Below are 20121 nucleotides of genomic sequence, written 5' to 3'. Positions count from 1 at the left end.
TTCTTTTTCGTCAAATTTTCTAAGTACCCTCTCCCATGATTAAAAACTATTTGAAGCAAATGTAAGGTGTCTTTCAGAGTCTTTAGTGGGTTTAACTTAACAAGATACTTAACCCACAAATGAGAACTTTTCATTCTTTTGTTTGGCTAGGTGGGCCAAATTATGAGTATTACACTGTAATACTCATAATTATATATTTTCTTTAGAGGAGGAAAACCAAAGGTTCCTTACATAGTCTATTTTAAGAAAAAAGTACATACATATGCATGACAGAATGATCATTATCATCAGTTTAAAAAAACATTTAATTTAAGAAGTAAATGCAGTAACTATTATAATAGCTTTCTGTATGTGGTGGAAAGTATCTTCCTCCTTAATCATTTTTGTGCTTTCATCAAAAGCATCTTGTGAAATATCACCCAAATGGGAAGAATATGGAAATCAGCAAAGGAGTTTGGGAAATCATTCAGTTTCCTTATAAGTGATTCCCTTCTAAAGTACAGATGCCCTCTCTCCATCAGGGGGTTTTGTAGTGTAGTTGAGTTTATTATTTCTTCTTTATGAAATAAATTTTTGTCACATGTTCTTTGACAGCACACAAATTATAATTTTTTAAACTCAATATAAATTCCATAAAACAAAGTTATTTTGTCATTTTGGATCACTATTGGTTTATTTCCAGATCTGCTGACTTACTTGTGAGAACATTGAGTAGATATGAGACATGAAGGATTGTGCTGGGTCCTTGCTCTACATTTTTGTTTAATGTTCACATTTTGTAGGTACATTTACTTGTTTTCTGAATAACAGGCTTGGGGAGATTGTTTTTAAACTGCAGAAACTTTTTGTTGTTGTTTTTACGTCCCTTTCCATTTTGTGTTTTTGTTCTTGTTGCTGTTTTTTTTTTGTTGTTGTTGTTTTGTTTTTTGTTATTGGTTCTTTTTAGTTACACATGACAATAGAATTCATTTTGACATAATTACAAAAGTGTGGTATATGATTTGTTCTAATTCAAACCCCAGTACTTTCCCTTCCCCTCCCATTTACCCTCCCCTTATAACCTTCCTTCCCTCTATTCCTCTGATCTTTTTGCATTTACTTACAGTTTGTTTTATTTAATAGTGTGGATATACATGATGGTAAGATTTACTGTGGTGTGGTGTATTCATATATGTACTAGGAAAGTTAGGTCAGATTCATTCCACTTTCTTTCCCTATCTTTTCCCACTTTTTTTCCCTTCATTCCCTTTTGTCTACACCACTGATTTGTGTGTGTGTGTGTGTGTGTGTGTGTGTGTGTGTGTGTTTGTGTGTGTGTGTGTGTGGGTTTTTTTGTTTGTTTGTTTTGCTTTGTACTAGGATTTAACTCAGGGGTGTTTAGCCACTAAGCTGCATACCCAGCCTTTTTATTTTTTATTTTGAGGCAGGATCTCACTAAGTTACTGAGGCTGGCTTTGAACTTGACAATCCTCCTGATTCAGTCTCCTACTCCCTCCCCAAGAACTTCACTGATCTTTCTTCTATTATTTATTTATTTTTTATCTCCCCTCCTGCTTATTTTTGATTAGCTCCCTTATATCTGAGAAAGCATTCAGCCTCTGACTTTTGGGGACTGACTTATTTCACGTAGCATAATAGTCTCTTCTCTTCCATACATTTATAGCAAATGCCATAAAGTTGTTCTTTTGGGCCAAGTAATACTCTATTGTGTACATACACCACATTTACTTTATCCATTCATCTATTGAAGGGAACCTGAGTTGGTTCTGTAGCTTAGCTATTGTAAATTGAGCTGCTGAAAAAATTGATGTGGCTGTGTCACTATATAGTATGCCGATTTTAAATCCTTTTAGTATAAACTGAGGATTGGGAATATCTGGGTCATATGGTGGTTCCATTTCTAGTTTTTAATTTCTATACTGCTTTCCAGATTAGTTGCATCAGTTATGCAGTGCTACCAACAAAGTATGAGTGTATCTTCTTTTCCCCCACATCCCTCCCAACATTTATTGTTACTTATATTCTTGATAATTCTTAACTGGAGTGAGATGAAATCTTAGTGTAGTTTTAATTTACATTTCTCTAATTGCTAGAGATATTGAACATGTTTTTCACTTATTTGTTGACCATTTGTATTTATTCTTTTAAGAAGTGTCTATTTGCCCACTTACTGATTGGGTTATTTGTTTTTTTGGTGTTAAGTTTTTTGAGTTCTTTGTGTATCCTGGATATTAATGCCCTGAAGTGCAGGTGATAAAGATTTTCTCTCATTCTGTTGGCTTATTTCTGTTGATTATTTCCTTTTCTGGGTAGAAGCTTTCTAATTTGCTGCCATTCCGTTTATTGATTTTTTTATTTACTTCTTGTGCTTTAGGAGTCTTGTTAAGGAAGTCAGTTCCTGAGCTGACATGTTGGAGTGTTGGGCCTGTATTTTCTTCTAGCAGGTCCAGGGTTTCTGGTCTAATACCTAGGTCTTTGATCCACTTTGAACTGAATTTTGTGCAGATTGAGAGATCAAGTTTAAAAATCATTCTACAATATAAGGATTTCCAGTTTTCCTAGCACTATTTGTTAAAAAGGTTATCTTTTTTCCATCATATGTTTTTGGCATTTTTGTCTAGTATGAGATAACTGTATTGATGTGGGTTTGTCTCTCTGTCTTCTGTTTCACTGATATTTGTGCCTGTTTTAGTGCCAGTATCATGCTGGGTTTTTTGTTGTTGTTGTTGTTTGTTTGTCTTGTTTTGTTGTTATTGTTTACTTTTGAATTTTTAAAAATTATTTGTTCTTTTTAGTTTTACATGATAGTAGAGTCTATTTTGTCATATTTATGTAAACATGGAGTATATCTTATTCTAATTAGGATCCCAGTCTTGTGGATGTACACAATGTTGAGATTCACTGTGTTGTACCATGCTGTTTTTCTTATTATAGCTCTGTAGTATGATTTGAGGTACAGTGCTGGTAGCAGGCCCGCCCTGGCCCCTGGGGACTCAACCCCCAGTCTTTTGTTATGCATGTCAATGTGGCCAGCTCACAAGGCCTTGATGTGGGCTTGCAGTTTCCTGTTTATCTGCCTCGAGCATATGTGTCTCTCGAACATCTTGATCTGTTCGGAGCCTTCCATCTTGACCTGTTCGGAGCCTTCTAATAGGGGACGGTGGTGGTAACCCAAGGACACAGTTACTACTCTTCCCTCCTCGCTTTTGAGTAATTTCCCACAGCTGTTAAAAAAGATATATAAGGGGAACAAATTTGGCAATAAACGCACACACTCCTCCTCCTGGATGAAGAACCTTGGTGTCCTGTGTACTTCTCAACCTCGCCGTCCCTCGCTGGATCGGCCCCTTTAGCCAGACGCGGCAGTACAGTATTGTGATACCCTCTGTTTCACTATTCTTGCTTTGGATATTCTAGGTCTCTTATTTTTCCAAAATTAATTTCATGACTGCTTTTTCTATTTCTCTGAAAATGTCATTGGAATTTTGGTAGGAATTGCATTGAATCTGTATAGTGCTTTTGGTATTAATAGTCAAAATGGTCATAATACCAAAAGCACTATTCAATTAATTCTGCCTAATCAAGAATGTGGGAGGTCTTTCCATCTCCTAAGATCTTAAATTTCTTTAGTGTTCTTTAGTTTTCATTTAGAGGCCTTTCACCTCTTTTGTTAGATTAATTCTCAAAATTTGGGGGTTTTTGAGGCTATTAGGAATAGGATAGTTATCCTAATTTCTTTTTCTTCATATTCATCTTTGGAGTATAGGAATGGGATTGATTTATGGGTGTTGATTTTGTTTCCTGCTACTTTACTGAATTCATTTATGAGCTCTAGAATTTTTCTGGTGGGATTTTTTTTGGGGGGGGGGTTCTAAGTAAAGGATTATGTCATCAACAAACAGATAATTTGAGCTCTTCTTTTCCTAATTATATCCCTATAATTTCCTTTTGTTGCCTAATTGCTCTGGCTAGAGAGAAACTTAACTGAACACGTATGATTTCAGGCAAATATCTTTTATTGTATGAAATTGCAAGTACTGTGTGCTTTACAGATGTATCTATTAGGGAACTTTCTTTAAAATGATTTCAATGCTGAATAGTATGATGATCCACATCTTTTTCAACTTGGAATACAGAAGGCATATTAATAGTCTTAAATAAATACTTAATGGTATATAATATGTTAAAATGAGAGATTAAGAATTCCTTAATAGCTTAAAACAATGTCTTAAACATTAAAATAGACTAAATTTAATAGGTTAGAAAGTAAATTGCTGCATTCAGATTAAAAACAGCCGTTATGCAAGTGGTCTTATCCTCCTCTCACAGGTGTGGAACTTGGGGAGGTGTAGCTGAAATCACTATGTGGGGAGAAAAGGACAGATGAGCAAGCTTTCACCAGCGCACTGCTAGGGTTGTAGAGTGGTTAGAAGCACACACTGAGGTCCTCAGGGCTGGGTTCATAGGTACATGCCATTTACTAGCTGGGAGACTTGGGTTAAAGTAATTTTTTTTAATTGGTTCTTTTTAGTTACACATGACAGAATATATTTTGATATAATTATATAAACATGGAATATATCTTATTAGGATCCCATTCTTATGGATGTACATGGCAATGGGATTCACTGTGTTGTTTTCATTATATGTATATGAGAAAATTATGTCAGATTCATTCTACTTTTCTTTTCCTACCTGCCTCCCTTTCCTCCATTCATCCTTGTCTAACCTACTGAACTTCTGTTCTTCCCCATGCACTCCCCTTACTGTGTGTTAACTTCTACATAACAGAGAAAACATGCAACCTTTGGCTTTTGGGGACTGGCTTATTTCACTTAGTGTGACAGTCTCCAGTTCCATACTTTAACAGGCAAATGCCATAGTTATTCTTATGGCTGAGTAATACTCCTTTGTGTATATATACCACATTTTCTTTATCATTCATCTGTTCATGGGCACCTAGGTTGGTTCCATAGCTTAGCTATTGTGAATTTAGCTTCTATAAACATTGATGTGGCTGCATGACTGTAGTATGCCGATTGTAAATCCTTTGGATATATACCAAGGATTGGGATAACTGAATCAAAATGTGGATCATAGTATTTTAACTACCCTGTTCTTCTAGCCTGAGAAAATGAGGACACTTCCTATTTCCTAGGATTATTTAAGAGAATTAAATAAATCAATATGCATAAGGTAATTAGGTCAGTGGTTGGTACAGAGTAGGCACTATAAAATTGAAGTTTTGTGCGATTTTTTTTTTCAACCTTGGCTTTTTAACAAATGATTGCCCTGATGGTTATGACCCTTGTAGCAGAACTTATCCACAGTCTTAAAAGGCTGAGATTACTAGCCTCCCAGCATCCCAAGTTGGATTCAGCCCCATCCAGAAGGTAGGCAAGATCTTCTTTTACATTCATCAGGTTTTCCTGCTCCATGATCTTGCATCTCCCAGGCCATTGAGATAAGACAATGCCAGAATTTTTTAAATTTAAATTTATTTATTTATTCTAATTGTTATACATGACAACAGAATGCATTTCATAGTACACATATAGAACACAATTTTTCATGTCTCTGGTTGTAAACAGAGTAGAGTCACACCATTTGTGTCTTCATACATGTACATAGGGTAATGATATCCATCTCATTCCACCATCTTTCCATATCCCCTCCCTTCCCCTTCCTCCCCCCTTTGCCCTATCCAAAGGTCCTCCTTTCCTTCCATGTTCTCCCCGACCCCCATTATGGATCAGTATCCATATATCAGAGAAAACATTCAGCCTTTGGTTTGGGGGGATTGGCTTATTTCACTTAGCATGATATTCTCCAGCTCTATCTATTTACTGCAAATGCCATGATTTTATTCTCTTAATGCTGAGTAGTATTCCATTGTGTGTGTGTATGTATGTATGTGTATATATATATATATATATATAATCACAGTTTCTTTATCCATTCATCTATTGAAGGGCATCTAGGTTGGTTCCACAATTTAGCTATTGTCAATTGAGCTGCTACAATTGATGTGGCCCCGTTACTATAGTATGCTGTTTTTAAGTCCTTTGGGTATACACCAAGGTGTGGGATAGCTGGCTCAAAAGGTGGTTCCATAGGAATCTCCATACTGCTTTCCAGATTGGCTAGTCCCACCACATACTTATTTGTCGTTTCTTAATAGCTGCCATTCTGAAAGGAGTGAGATGAAATTTTAGTTTTGATTTGCATTTCTCTAATTGCTAGAAAAGTTGAACATTTTTTCATATATTTGTTGATTAATTGTATAGCACCTTTTGAGAAGTATCTTTTCAGTTCCTTAGCCCATTTATTGATTGAGTTTTTTGGGTTTTCGGTGTTAAATGATTTGAGTTCTTTATATATCCTAGAGATTAGTGCTCTATCTGATGTGCATGGAGTAAAAATTTGCTCCCATTCCGTAGGCTTTCTTTTTACCTCATTGTTTCTTTTGCTGAGAAGAAGCTCTTCAGTTTGAATCCATCCCATTTATTTTTTAAAAATATTTTTTAGTTGACAATGAGCCTTTATTGTATTTATTTATATGTGGTGCTGAGAATTGAACCCAGCCTCCACCCCTACCATTTATTGATTTGGAATTTTATTTCTTGCTCTATAGGAGTCTTGTTAAGGAAGTCAGGGCCTAATCTGACATGATGAAGATTGGGCCAACTTTTTGTTCTATTAGGTGCAAGGTCTCTGGTCTCTGGTGTAATTCCTAGGTCCTTGATCCATTTTGAGTTGAGTTTGTGCATGGTGAGAGATAGCGGCTTAATTTTATTTTGCTGCATATAGATAGATATCCAGTTTTCCCAGCACCATTTGTCAAATAGGCTATCTTTTCTCCAGTATATGTTTTTGGCACCTTTGTCTGGGATTAGGGTGTTTGCTGTTGTCTGTACTACTTCCATAATGCATAGAGGTCAAGGCCAGTTCTCTCCTTAGAGCCTTGATTCATGCAGTATGCATGACTTCATTTTTTTTGGGTCCCCTGGACTGTCAGGCCGTAGGGGTTGCATATGTCTGTGTGAGACCCATGGTGAGTATGCTGCCCCCAGCTTCTGAGTCACTCAAGGTCATTCTGCTTCTTCTTTGAGCACCTCTATTCATTACTCCTCTTACCTCAGTTTTTATCTAACATGTGTAGGATTAGACATCTAGTGACTTCTTCCATGTTTCCTGTCTGACCTGGTGTTTCCAGTGATCATTGGCATCTCATGACACTGACAAAGTTCCCCATTACTTGCTGCCTCTCCTCCCCTCTTTGCTTCCTCTTGTGTTTACTTTAATTATTTTTTTCCTTTCTTTCTTCCTTTCCTCCTCCCTGATTTATTTTTATGCTCTGACCCTTTTGTATTTCTACCATTTTTCCTTTACCTGAGGCAGGATCAGACTCAACTTTTTGAGAAAACATTAGGCAATGAGCATTCATGACAGGAACTAATCTAATCACACTATGTAAACTACATTCTTGCCTCTCAGCTTTTGAATAGCCTGAGGCTAAATTTTAATCAATACTGTATGCTTTCAATAAAGAGTACACGAAAATTGAACACATACTATGGTACACTGTAACTCCAGGAATGATCTAAAGGCTTCCATTCATTCAGGCAGGGTGGGTGGCAGGAAATGATAAGGTTTCCGAACCAGGTAAAGTATAAACTATATGAATGCTTGGCTTAAGTGGTAATTAAATCTAAATATATTCTTTTCTTCAATATAAATTAGCTTTTTATATTGTTTATGCTTTTCTTTGAACTGAAATGAGGACATTTATCAAGATTAACATACATTATGAAGCAGTTCCATTTAAGAAATAAGGTAATTATTTAAAACATACTTGAACATTTCAACATAGTACAGTAATTTTCTGTTCACCAGTAGAACATTCTTTATTGTGTGTATGTGTGTGTGTGTGTGTGTATACACATATTTTTAAACATATATTAAAGATTTTCTGTCAGCTGTGATTTTACAAGGAGAATGAAAATCATTGTCATTTGAAATTAATCAGTATTACTTTTAAAAATGAAGTCCTTCTTAACATTTGAACTTACTCTTCTTTGTGGAATTTTAAAATAGTTTTCTGAGACCATTAGGGGGGGAAAAATGGGACAGTTTTAACATCTATGCAGAGACAGCATGTCAAAACTGTCAGGTATTTACAAGCAATTTTAGGATTTTTATTATTGTCTCAATACTATTGAACAGATGGTTAATTCACACAGTAAAGCTGGATAATCAAATCCCATGTTCTAAGAAGAAGTTAACTAGAGCAATCTAGTATTTAGAAAATTTTCCAGGACAACCAGGAGGTGGTGACTGTAATCAACATTTGAAATTTCAAAAATATGTTAATAAAGCTATATAACATAAATCTACAAGCTTGTTTGTTTAATTAGAATTCTTTTTTTTTTCATTTAAAAAAAATTTAGGACCACACCTCCCAAATGTTCCTTCTTTTCAGGGGACAGGGGTAAGAAAAAAGATTTTCATCAGCTAGCCTCACTTACAGCTGCTTCAGGAAATGGCATGTGTAATTCCTGCTATATAAGGCCCTTCCTCCTTGCCTTCCCATGTTGAATGTGCCAGATTCCTCATTTGTTGAGTGTGCTAGGTGCTGGGACCATAAAGAAGACAGGGTTCCATGGCACAGTAGAGGAGTGAATCTTAACAGCAGTAGCATAATGTGGAAACCACCAGAGACACTTTCTGTCTTTTCCTGGAAACTATATCGTTAAGACATGGGTTACACCTCCTGGTTAAATCTTTGTGTTTTATTTCACTCAAGTGAAAAACTAGTTAACTTCTTTGAATTTTTCCTCTTCTTAGAAAGCAGCTCTTTGAGGGGTATATGTATCTCCCCACATCCCTCTGCAAACATATACTTTGTCTCCAACAGAGCCTTATACTTTCAATGATAGTAAAAAAGCCTTATGATGTTTCCTTTATGGAAGGTTCCTTCTTTCTCATCTGTTCTTCACATTCTTTGTCTCCTAAAATTTTCATCAGTTTGAATGTTTGCTCTGAACACTGATTTCTAGCCATGTGGGGTTTGGGTGGGGGTGAGCCGGGAGGGGTTGTGTGTGTTGTTGTAATTATATTCACTGTACTGCACCAGTGACCATACTGTTTTTTTTTTTTATGAGTGCTTGTTTGATGTAACCCTTTAATATGTCCTGGTATCACATCTGACTGATACGTGTTTTATAGTAAAACACAGTTACTATTCATGTGGTTGTGTTTGTCTTAATCTATATATATTTACTAGTTTGTGTGTTTTTCTTTTTTTCCCTTCTTTCCTTCCTTCTTGATTCAAATTGGAGTTATAAATCATAAATAAAAGACACTTAGATAATTTGATGAATACTAATCAAAACTCTGAAGTTGATCTTCTGAAAATAACTCTCTGACAAATGGGATATTGAAGTATTAGCCTGAGGAAGGAAACCCTATACAAATAATCATTCTGTAGCTTATCTGGTAAAGTTTAGGAATTGCATCTTTCAGATCTATTTAACAGAAAGGATTACTTAGTGTTTAAACAGTAATTGATCATATCCCTGTCTTTGTCTTTGTCTCGGCTGCTTTTCTTATTTCTTAGTGACATTTAATAATGAATAATACCAATGGAGATGTATTTCAGTTCATTGTGGTTTATGGACAAAATATGAGCCAGAGAGGGAAGGTTCAGTAAAGAGTGTGAATACTAAAAGCAGCAAGAGATAGGTGAATTAACCTGGGATAATCGGAAACTGAGTTCAAATCAGGGCTCTCCAGTTGACTAGCCATATAATCTGAAAAGGTACTAAATCTTTCTAAAATCTTATGTTTCCTCATCTTTAAAATGGAGATTGTAGGATATACATTCACTGCATTGTAAACAGTGTCTGAATTGCACATAAAGTGGTGCCTAGGACTAATTTTCTGAGTATATATTGTTATTCTCTAATACCAGTAACTGTATTCTAATCAAGTTACTCAATATTTATGGTCCTCAAGTTTGTCATCTGAGTAATGGGACTATTAATATATTAATATGAAAATACTAGAAAAATGTATAGCCACATACAAATACAAGGGACTATTTTATGAAGGCTTCTTGGATACCCACGAGTTGTGAACTTATTATAGCTTTTTCTCAAGTCCTTTGTTGCTTACCAAATATTTATTTGGTGTTCTTGTTACTAGATATTAGTCTAGTAATACTAGAAATTACGTCTCACAAATGTTGCACAGTTATTAGAAAGAAATTCATATCTTCATCTTTCTATTTTTAAATATGATAAGGTCTTGGTAAATTTTATTATGTAATTAATTTTTGTTATTTTCATTGCCCTCTGCTTTTTAGATTCATATAGCTCATAACATTATAATGGACTTATTCCCACAGAAAGTCAAGGTATTATTGTTATATCATTTTATTGTGTTAATATTTCACATGGAATATCTAAAACCTAAGATTTTTTTCTAACATTGTTTATTGCTTTTAGCAGGGTGGCATTAATCTTTGAATGTACATTATTAAGTTTTTGTGTCAAAAGAGGGAAGGAAAAACATGGTGGCACATGCCTGTAATTCTAATGGTTCAGGAAGCTGAGGCAGAAGGGTTGCAAGTTCAAAGCCAGCCTCAGCAATGGCATGGTGCAAAGCAACTCAGTGAGATCCTGTCTCTAAATAAAATACAAAATAGGGCTGGGGATGTGACTCAGTTGTCAAGTGCCCCTGAGTTCAATCCCCAGTACCAAAAAAAAAAAAAATTAAGAATATCACTTACAAAAATAAGGTACCACACCTTATCTATAGCTTAATATTCAGAATTCAGATGAATTTTCTCTTCTCAATAAAAATAAATTTGCTGTTTGTTTTAAAACTTTCCAAGCATAGTGGAGTCAGAGTAGACAGTTGTTCGTTTCCTCCAAAATTTCTTAGATTTTTTTTCTTATCTGATTTTATTCTTATCTGACCTGTAATATTTAAACAACCAGAGCTATGAAGTCTTTTCTCGTAGAAAGAAATGTCACTGCTGACCATTGATTATCATTCCTTGTGGACCTACTTTGAAGTGAGGGGACATACCTAACAACTAATAAGCAGTCATTAAGAGACATCTATCATGATATGAAGGGCTTGCATCCTTTACCTCTTAATGGAAGGAAAAGGCAGAACTCCTTGGAAACTGGAATTATTTTGCTTGAGTTGTACTTGAACATTTTGTTTGGCATTTGTTCAGTGTTTAGAAATTACAATAACCCAATATTGTATTAACATCAATTACTTCTACTTGCATTCTTATAAACTAATTTAAATGAAAGTTGTGTGGGTGGTAATATGTATGTTATTGCTGTATAACAAGTTGCCCCAGACTTAGAGACTTAAAACAGTACTTTTTAAATCTTGCTTAGTTTCTTTGATCAGGAATCCAGGAATGGCCGAAGGATCAGTGTCTTTGAGGAGATACCAGTCCAAATGCTGTGCCAAATTGTACAGAGACTATATGAAGATTTGACTAGTATGGATTATCTACTTCCAAAGTGGCTCACCCCCAAGCCTAGCAAAATTAGCACTGGTTGTTGGCAGGAGGCCTGAGTTCCTCACCACATGGATATCTCCCTGAGTCTGCTCAAACATCAATGTAATATTGGCTGGCTTATCTTAGGATAAGTGATCAAAGAGAACAAACTAGAAGTTGCCATGTCTTTTATGACATCATTTCCACAGGATCCTACTGGCTGTTCAAATTAACTCTGTTCATTATGGGAAGAGAAGATACAAGGGAATTAATACCATTAGAAGATCTTTGGGAGCTGTCTACTGAAGCAGATTGTCTAATCTTTGATATATTTATATGTGTCTAATCAATGTGTGACTACTCTTAAGTTTTACTAAAAATAATGTAATTATTGGAATACAAAAGTTTCTCATTTTTCTTTTTTTACCCCAATTTCACATTGATTATTGGTCTCTACTATTTGCATGACACTTACCTGTTTCTCAGAAACATGATTAAAGGAGAATTATATCTAGGTAAAAGAATCATTTAGCTTAGTAGGGCTTTCACTGAGGATAACCTCAGTACCTCCATTCTATAAAACCCTCTGAATTTATCAAGCCTTCAGTGAACATTTATTGAAAAACTCTTTAATATGCTAGGTATTGTGAATGCCGATATCAGTACAAAAATATACAAAAATTATATTTTATGCTAAAATGATAATACTGGTACAGTTGTTGAAGCTCATAGATTCACATTTTAATTTATTTTAAATTTAATTCCTGTATCCCCTGTATATTAGAGGCATAGCTTTTCTATTTCGTTTTCTGATTATTCCCTTGTTACAACTTACTTACCTCATTGGATTATTGTGAGGATTCAGCAAACAGTGCCAGTGAGTACCAAAGGTAGCTACTTGGTAATACCTGGAGTGATTAATTTGGATGAGGGAAGGTTTTCAGGGACTGGTAAGAAGACATTTGAGCTGTCTCTCGTAGAGTTTAGCCGTTACAAGATGATGATCCTGTTATGAGATTCCAGTGTGGAGTTTGAGGCTGGAAGCTGTGCGGTAGGGAGGCAGGGGCATGCCTTGTGGTGACTTCAGGAGAGCAACTGTAGATGAGCTTTCACAATAACATGAAAAGATGTAAAAGATTTCCTGTAGAATACCCAGCACATTATAAATTTTCTGAGTATTTCCCCAGTTAAATTTCTGGATTCTTATTGCCTTCTTAAGTACTACCCAAATTGCTAAATCTTATATGTGTATTTGTAGTTACAAAATTTTGTCACTAGAGTTACCAAAAAAGTTACACCACTCCTTCAAAACAGTTGGAACCTTTTCATGGAGACTTTCAAAAGCAATTGAATGATAGGATTTGGTCTTTTTTGCTTGGTTTGTTTCTATGAAGTGACCTGACTGAAAGGTGAACTGTGGATGTACTAGTTAGGATGCTTGTAGTAATCAAGGAGGAGACAATTAGTGCCTCAAAGAACTGGTGGGGGGGACAGGTACATAAGAGCCTAGTTCCACTCTTTCCCATCAGATTTGGCATTTCTCATGGGCATTCTACAGCACATTCCTGGGACTCTAGCAGAACTAGTATAACCCATCCCATCCCAGAGAGCCTTGACTCATTTGGAGTTTTGCATTGTAAATCTAAAAAGGAATGCTGTTAATCTCAGGATATGTGTAAATTGGTATGTTTGGGATTATATATGAGGGAATAAGCACCATAACTTCTTTCCCTTAAGTGTCTGGCTTTAATGATAATTTTATTTTGTGAACAAAATAAGCTAATGATTGTCAGTTTTAGAAACTCCCTTCTCAGTTGCTCATTCCCAACTCCCAGACCTTTTCTTAAAAACAAAACTAGAAAGAGATGAGGCTTTAGAGGGGGAAAAAAAAAGTGGGAAGAGATTTTGATTTAGGTAAATAACAATACTTTACCAGTGAGCTAGATTCCAATAATATCCAGGCCCAAGAATGGGAGTTAGGGTGGTTGTTGTTCTACTTGGCCTCTTCTTGAATGCTTCCAAATTGGTCATACAGTCATCTCTCAGCAGGCTTAAACCCTCCCTTGATTTTTGGATGCCACTCTACTGGACCAGCCCTCTATGAAGCACTTGGTCCTCTGATGTGTGAATGCCCTGGTTTCTTTGGAAGGAATGAGGTTATATGAAGGCTCTCTGCCAGCATCTGGCACATTAGGATGAAAAGGAATTCTGTGGTTTCTGTAATATCTAATATGCTTAAAGCCTGTTTATTATCATTAGGGAAAAAATCCTGACTACTACTCTCTTTTTCTTTTAAAAGATACGTGGGAGCAGGCACTAATAGACCCTTATTACATCACAACTGTAACACTACATACAAAATAATCAGGAAGCAAATGGCATTTTTGTAGCAACTATTAAGTTATATGAAGTGTTAATCTAGTAAGGGATTTGGAGACAGTGTCTCCATCTGAGAAAGTAGCAGCTGTCCAGGGAGAACCTGGCTATGGAACAACAAACTGCTTGCCGACTGACTTCCCCCTTGCTCAGTGATGTTTGAAATTTATGTATTTACTTCAATTTGCATCAGATTTAATGTCCATCAGTTCTTTTTCCTTAAGCTATTTCTAATTTAATATTTCATATCATTTTATGACTAAGAATTTAAGAATTGAAATACTTTTAGGTAGTATATTCTATTCATAATAAAAATTGTTCAGTGTCTTGTATTTTTTAAAATGGTTGATGGAAGCTGGTTCTGTTTCTAAAGTAAACTTTCCTATAAATAAATGTAGAAACAACTGTGGAGGGCATCGTCTGAACGTGGCAGACAAATGAATTGCGTCAATTCCCGTCTTGTGGCCAAGATTTCTTCCCTAGGCTTTCTTTATAACTAACATCATGGTAGAGCTTTACATTCTCACAGCATTAGGCAACAAAGTGGTCAAGAGAAGTGCAAGTTGCCCTCTTTTTTTTTTTTTCTATTTTTTTAAATTTGTTTTAATTAGTTGCCCTCTTCTTAAGTTGGGTAGTGGTAGTGATGTGTACTTATCATGGAAAAGTGTGGCATGTTTCATTTGTGTTTGTTAGGACTGAAAACCTGAGATGTCTACTCCAGCTTGATTTTTAGCCCTGGCTTTAGGCAGTTTTCCAAATGTCTAACTGCTTACTACTTTCAAGAAATTGTGATATTGCAGGGAGCTTTGGTCAGGAGAAAAAGAAGGCCAAAAACCTTCCTAGAACAGTACAGTCCATCCAGTGACCTTTTTAAAGAAACAACTGAAATTCCTTTTTCAAAGGGGCAAAAATGCTAATAGAAACCAAACAGAAAATAAACCCATTCCACAAGTGGTGCCATTCAAATGACCAGGGGAAGGGGATGTGGAGGTGGGGAGGGTGGAAGGAAAATTATCCCTGGGAATGTTATTTGAAGCTCCAAGCTTGTATATTTTGCTCTTTGATAGTTGTGAGTTAAAATGGGGTGATTTTGCATTTTTAAGATTAAAAATTAGCCAGGACTTAAGACCACTGTGTACCTTTTCAGGTGCCTGTGTAGATCCTCCCAGAATATCTGCCTGGTGCTGTGCTGTGCACTTCCTCAAGACTACCTCACATTGGCTCGGCTCAGAGACTCCTGCGTGCTGAGGTGAGTCAGAAAACTTGTACTCTTTATACGCATCCTGGAAGCATAGTATTTTTTCAGTGACATTTATAGGTGTATTCATGGGGGAACTCAGGAATCATCATTTGTAAGATGTTTTAATTTGAAAAATACAAAGTATAGTTAGTAATGGTCTTGCCACCATTATAGAATTTTTTATTCTAAATTTGTGATGACACTAAAAGCATCTTAAAACATGGTGTAGGGTTCAAGTTTGGAGTTTGAAACAGAAGTTTTTGAGGTGGTATACTGCTGGGTTACTGTTCTCACGACTAAAAGGCTCAAGGGTCACTCCAGTAAAACTGGGCTGACTGGGCTGCGCAAAATAACCACACAAGAGACACAGATACCTTTTTGTTTGGGGTCGCTGTCAAGACTCCTCTGACCTTAAGGGTCTGCAGGAAGAGAGAGAGAGAGAGCGCACGCGTGTGCTGACCCCTTTTATTGAGGAGAAGCTATTCAAATGAGGCAAGGGGTCAGGTTTCAGGGGGCTGAGTCTATCTTCATGATGTCCACTGTCAGCAGGTTGACTGATACCTGGGTAGGCCACATCCAAGGGCACAGTAAGAGAAGGGGACACACACAAGGCACTTCCATGGAAGATTCTATCCTAAACAGGGCAAGGGGTTATATTACAAAGGAACAGGTGAGCATAGCTTCACCCATGGGGCTGTAGCAAGACATACCCATGCACGAGACACGGACCCTCGGATCCAAGAAGGGTGGGGAAAACTCTGCCACATTTCTGCGACTGAGCGCCTCAGCACCCATCCAGGGAGTGTGACTTAGTCATGTGTAAAGTTGGTCTCCCACAGCATACCACTGCTTTTGGGCTTTCTAAACACTTTTATACTGATGTTTTGAATTGGTGGTCTCTTCAAAAGCAGAGAATTGTAATCAGCAGGGAAAAGTTAGAAATCCTTAATGGGTAACTGGTTTTTCTTATGATTCTCCATGATAATTCTGAAATATCCTGTTGTCTTCACTAATGGCAACAATTGGCTTCATTAAGTAAAAGGGAGCACAAAATCTCTTTAGGGGAGGATGTGCAACCAAAATGTGTTTCACTTGCTTTTAGTATGCTTGCTGTATGTGATCTCTTTTCTCTTGAACATTGAAGTGACTTATTGGTCCCAGAAGGGAAAAATAATTTGACCTTGTTTATACTAAGTGAATCATTTATGAATAAACTGTTCACATTTTATAGGTGAATAAACTCTTTAAGGGTACCAACCAGTTTACTATCTCATAAATTCCTTAGCCCCTCATTTGTAAAAGCTGTGTGCTTACATTTGATGGCTCTCAAAAGGCCTCACATAAATTAATCTCCTCATGAAATAAAAAAATAATAACTTTAAGTCTTCAAGTAATTGTGAGATTATGCAGAGGGACTGAACTCCTAAAACTGTAGGTCCATATCCTTACTGGTTCAGTACTTGTATATATCCTGCTGTAGTGCTTGTGTCATTAACAATAACCATAACTGCAAGACCACAAGTGTATACTAGAAGACAGGGATTCTAATAAGACAATTTTGTCATATCTGTGTGAGAGCTGAAAAGTCCTAGTGAAGCCCTATTCATAATTTGCTGCTATTTGAAATATGTTTTCAAAAAGAAAATCATAGAAGTAAAAAGGACTATGTATGGGCTGGCTTTGTGGCTCAGCAGTAGAGCACTTACCTAGCACATGCAAGGCCCTGGGTTTGATCGTCAGCACCACATTCAAATAAATAAAATAAAGGTATTGTGTCCAACTACAGCTAAAAAATAGTAGCTTCACTAACAAGTTCTCTGTGTGATTGGAGAGTCACTTGAATTTTAGATTTAGCTTCCAATACTGATAAAGCTATGCTGTGAGCTTTCGCTTTTATACTAATTATTTTTTATTTAAGATTTGTGTGTAAGTTGCCTCAAGAGGGACTATGATTCACTCTTAGTGATTAGAATTGTGTGGATTTGGGTTTGAACATTTCAGTTATTTGGTTCCTCTGGAGCACTTGCAGTTATTCCGGTAGGGATTGCATGGGTTGCTTGGAGTTTGCTGCTGAAGAATTTGCATGATTTGCTGTTTCTTCTCAGTTGCTCAATATTTCAAGATTATCAGCCTTTGATGGGCTGGGGATGTCGTACAGTAGTAGAGCACTTGCCTAGCATGTGTGAGGTGCTGGATTCAATCCTCAGCACCACATAAAAATAAATAAAGTTTCACCAACAACCAAAATAAAAATAAAAAGGTTATCAGCCTTTGAAATTTTTACTAACAGTGCAAGGAGACTCTTCTTTTCTTTTTTTTTTTTTTTTCTCTTTTTTAAAGGAAGTTTTTTTTGTTTGTTTGTTTTAAATAACCAAAAGGTCTGCCAGGGCTGGGGTGTAGATATATGAAAAACAGAGAGCTCTTTAGCCTATGAGGGCTAGCTACTGAAGAAGCTGTTGTTCCTTGCCCACAGGAGAGGGTGCCTTCCCTTGGCTTTTCTGATATAGTATCTAATTTTGATAATGTTAACTTTGATGGGTAACAAAAACAACTTTGAGGTTTCATTGTTGCTACTGTAAAACTATTTTATTTATTTTTGTTTGTTTCACGGGCTAATGTAAATTTTTAATGTCTTACAATCAATATTTCTACTAAATCATATTTTTTCCATCAAGACTTCAGTCCATTTTTCTTTTAGGAAATGATGATGAGAATAATACATACTTTATTTAAACAAGGCACCTTTGTTTAGATTCATAGATCTGAAACTAGGAGAACAGACTTGAAAGCCTGTAATTTGTGTAAAAAGACAGATTCAGTAAAACAGTAAATTTTACAGATTATTTTATTCTTTGTTTTTCTTTCAGTTTAAAATAGGCTATAGTCTTCCCTCAATCCCTTTCCTGGTACCTTCCTGTAAAAAGCATTAGTGAAGGAAAAATAATGATAAGCAGGACTTTACTGCATAATATTTTTTTCAAAACTGCCTTGCAAATAATTTCACACAGTTTCTTTTTTTTTAAGAAAGAGAGAGAATTTTTTAATATTTATTTTTTAATTTTTGGCGGACACAACATCTTTGTTTCTATGTGGTGCTGAGGATTGAACCCGGCCGCATGCATGCCAGGGGAGTGCGATACTGGTTGAGCCACATCCCCAGCCCCTCACACAGTTTGTGGAATGAAGCATACTATAGTATTGTAGTATGCTTCTGGTTGGGAAGTAGTTTAAAAATACTCTCAATAATTTTATATTTTAAACTGGGTATTTATGTATGTTCACGTTAGGTTTTCCATTCATATTATTTTAATGGAAACTATTTTCCATTAAAAGTCAATTATGTTTATTTTAAGGGTTTAGATAAAGATATTTATAAATAAAACTTGTAAAGAGGTGTTTATTGTTGTTACATTCATTTGTATGTACAGATTTTAGAATGCTTAAAGTTATCTTCCAGAGAAGAAACTTGGTAAAGAAAGGGTGGCATTTCTTTTCTGTAATTTAAGTTGTCATAGTAATTTGCCTCAATACACATACTTAGAATCCAGGCTTGAAGAATTTCAGTAACAATAAACATTCCAATTGCATTCATCATCTTTTTTTTTTTTTAACCAAAAAAAGGAGCTATCCATTGTGACTCAAATATTTTATTTCTGTTTAGAAGATGGAGAGCAGTTTGTCAGTTTTAGCACTTTGAAACTTTATTGGTGGAATAGAACTGAAAAGTTCAGCTATTTTTATTTTAGGTGGACAATTTCTGATGATGTGTCACAATTTTATTCAGGTTTCGAGATAGGTTCAGTATAATGTTCATTTAATGAAATTTGAAAAGAATCACAATTGGATAAGAACTGAAGAAATCATATCTGTTTGTTAACATGCAAGTCTAATATTAAGAGTATTATAATCTGGTTTCCATGGAGCACTGATTTTAAGAATGTTATCACTTTCTTATTGCCAACTTGTTAATATTTTTATTTTATAGCACATCACACTATACTGTTAATGATGAACAAATGATTTTAGAAGTTTCATTTTTACTTATAAAATAGAAATTTGTAGTCAGACATTATTTTTAAATATTCTCAGAGTAGGATATTATTTCCAAAGAGAAAGCCTTTTTTTTTTTAAGGATTTTCTTTGTTCTTGCTTTCTGCAAGGTTGCTAACCAAGATTATTCTCCTTAAGCAAGGAATATAAGGAAAAATAAAGAGATGAAAAAGAGAGAGAGTGTGTGTGTGTGTGTGTGTGTGTGTGTGTGTGTGTGTGTGTGTGTCTGAATGCATATGCACATATATGTGTGTCCAGTTGTTTTGGGAAGTTTGGAAAATAAATTGGAAGAGTTTATAGCCAGAATAATTTGTGGAAAAATTATTTACTGCAAAAATGTGAGGAAAAATAAAATCACCCATTATGTCACCCCATTATTTCCTTTTTTCAGATTGTCCTCTAATAATATTTTGTGGAAAGTATCTACAATTTTATAAACAAAATTCATATTCAATGCTAAAATACTAATGGTAGTAAAACATTAGAATTTTATCCATTTCTAGAATTAGTAGTGTGCTTGCTTTCATCATTTGCTAAGAAATAACGCTAAAATATCTAGTTAGTGTGTTAAGTAAACAGATCTTCCTTCCCAGTAATTCTGTGGGAATAGCAGAACTATTGGGAAGGAAGATAAAACTATTTCCATTTAAAAATTTCCAAGACAACTGTAAGTAACAGAGTTTAGTAAGGTTCTATTATAAATAATGTAAATATCATGATCTTTGGTATGTAGTAACAGTAACCAATTAGAAAGTGACAAAAAGGGAACCCATTTATAGGAGCAACAAAGAATATACTAAGGATTAAATTTGATAAGAAATGCAAACTGCCTGTAGGAAGGAAACTATTGTACAATTCTGGGAAGATAGGAGACTTTCTGGGTAGAAAAACAACTCATTAACTGTTTTTAATGTATTTGTATTGATTT

General features: G+C 35.5%; 1 protein-coding gene across 3 annotated transcripts in view; it reads left to right on the top strand.

Annotated features, from left to right (window-relative positions):
• Rassf8 (Ras association domain family member 8) overlaps positions 1 to 20121 on the top strand; it is a 135211-nt gene that overhangs the window by 23789 nt on the left and 91301 nt on the right. For all 3 annotated transcript variants that reach the window (XM_078015059.1, XM_078015058.1, XM_005328883.5), the window contains one exon: positions 15051 to 15152. In XM_078015059.1, the coding sequence (XP_077871185.1) occupies positions 15051 to 15152 (102 nt within the window). Of the gene's footprint in view, positions 1 to 15050; positions 15153 to 20121 lie in introns of those variants that run through there.

This window comes from Ictidomys tridecemlineatus, chromosome 6 (genome assembly GCF_052094955.1).
Source record: "Ictidomys tridecemlineatus isolate mIctTri1 chromosome 6, mIctTri1.hap1, whole genome shotgun sequence".
Lineage (NCBI taxonomy): Eukaryota > Metazoa > Chordata > Mammalia > Rodentia > Sciuridae > Ictidomys > Ictidomys tridecemlineatus.
This window is presented reverse-complemented; position numbering and strand designations above follow the sequence as displayed.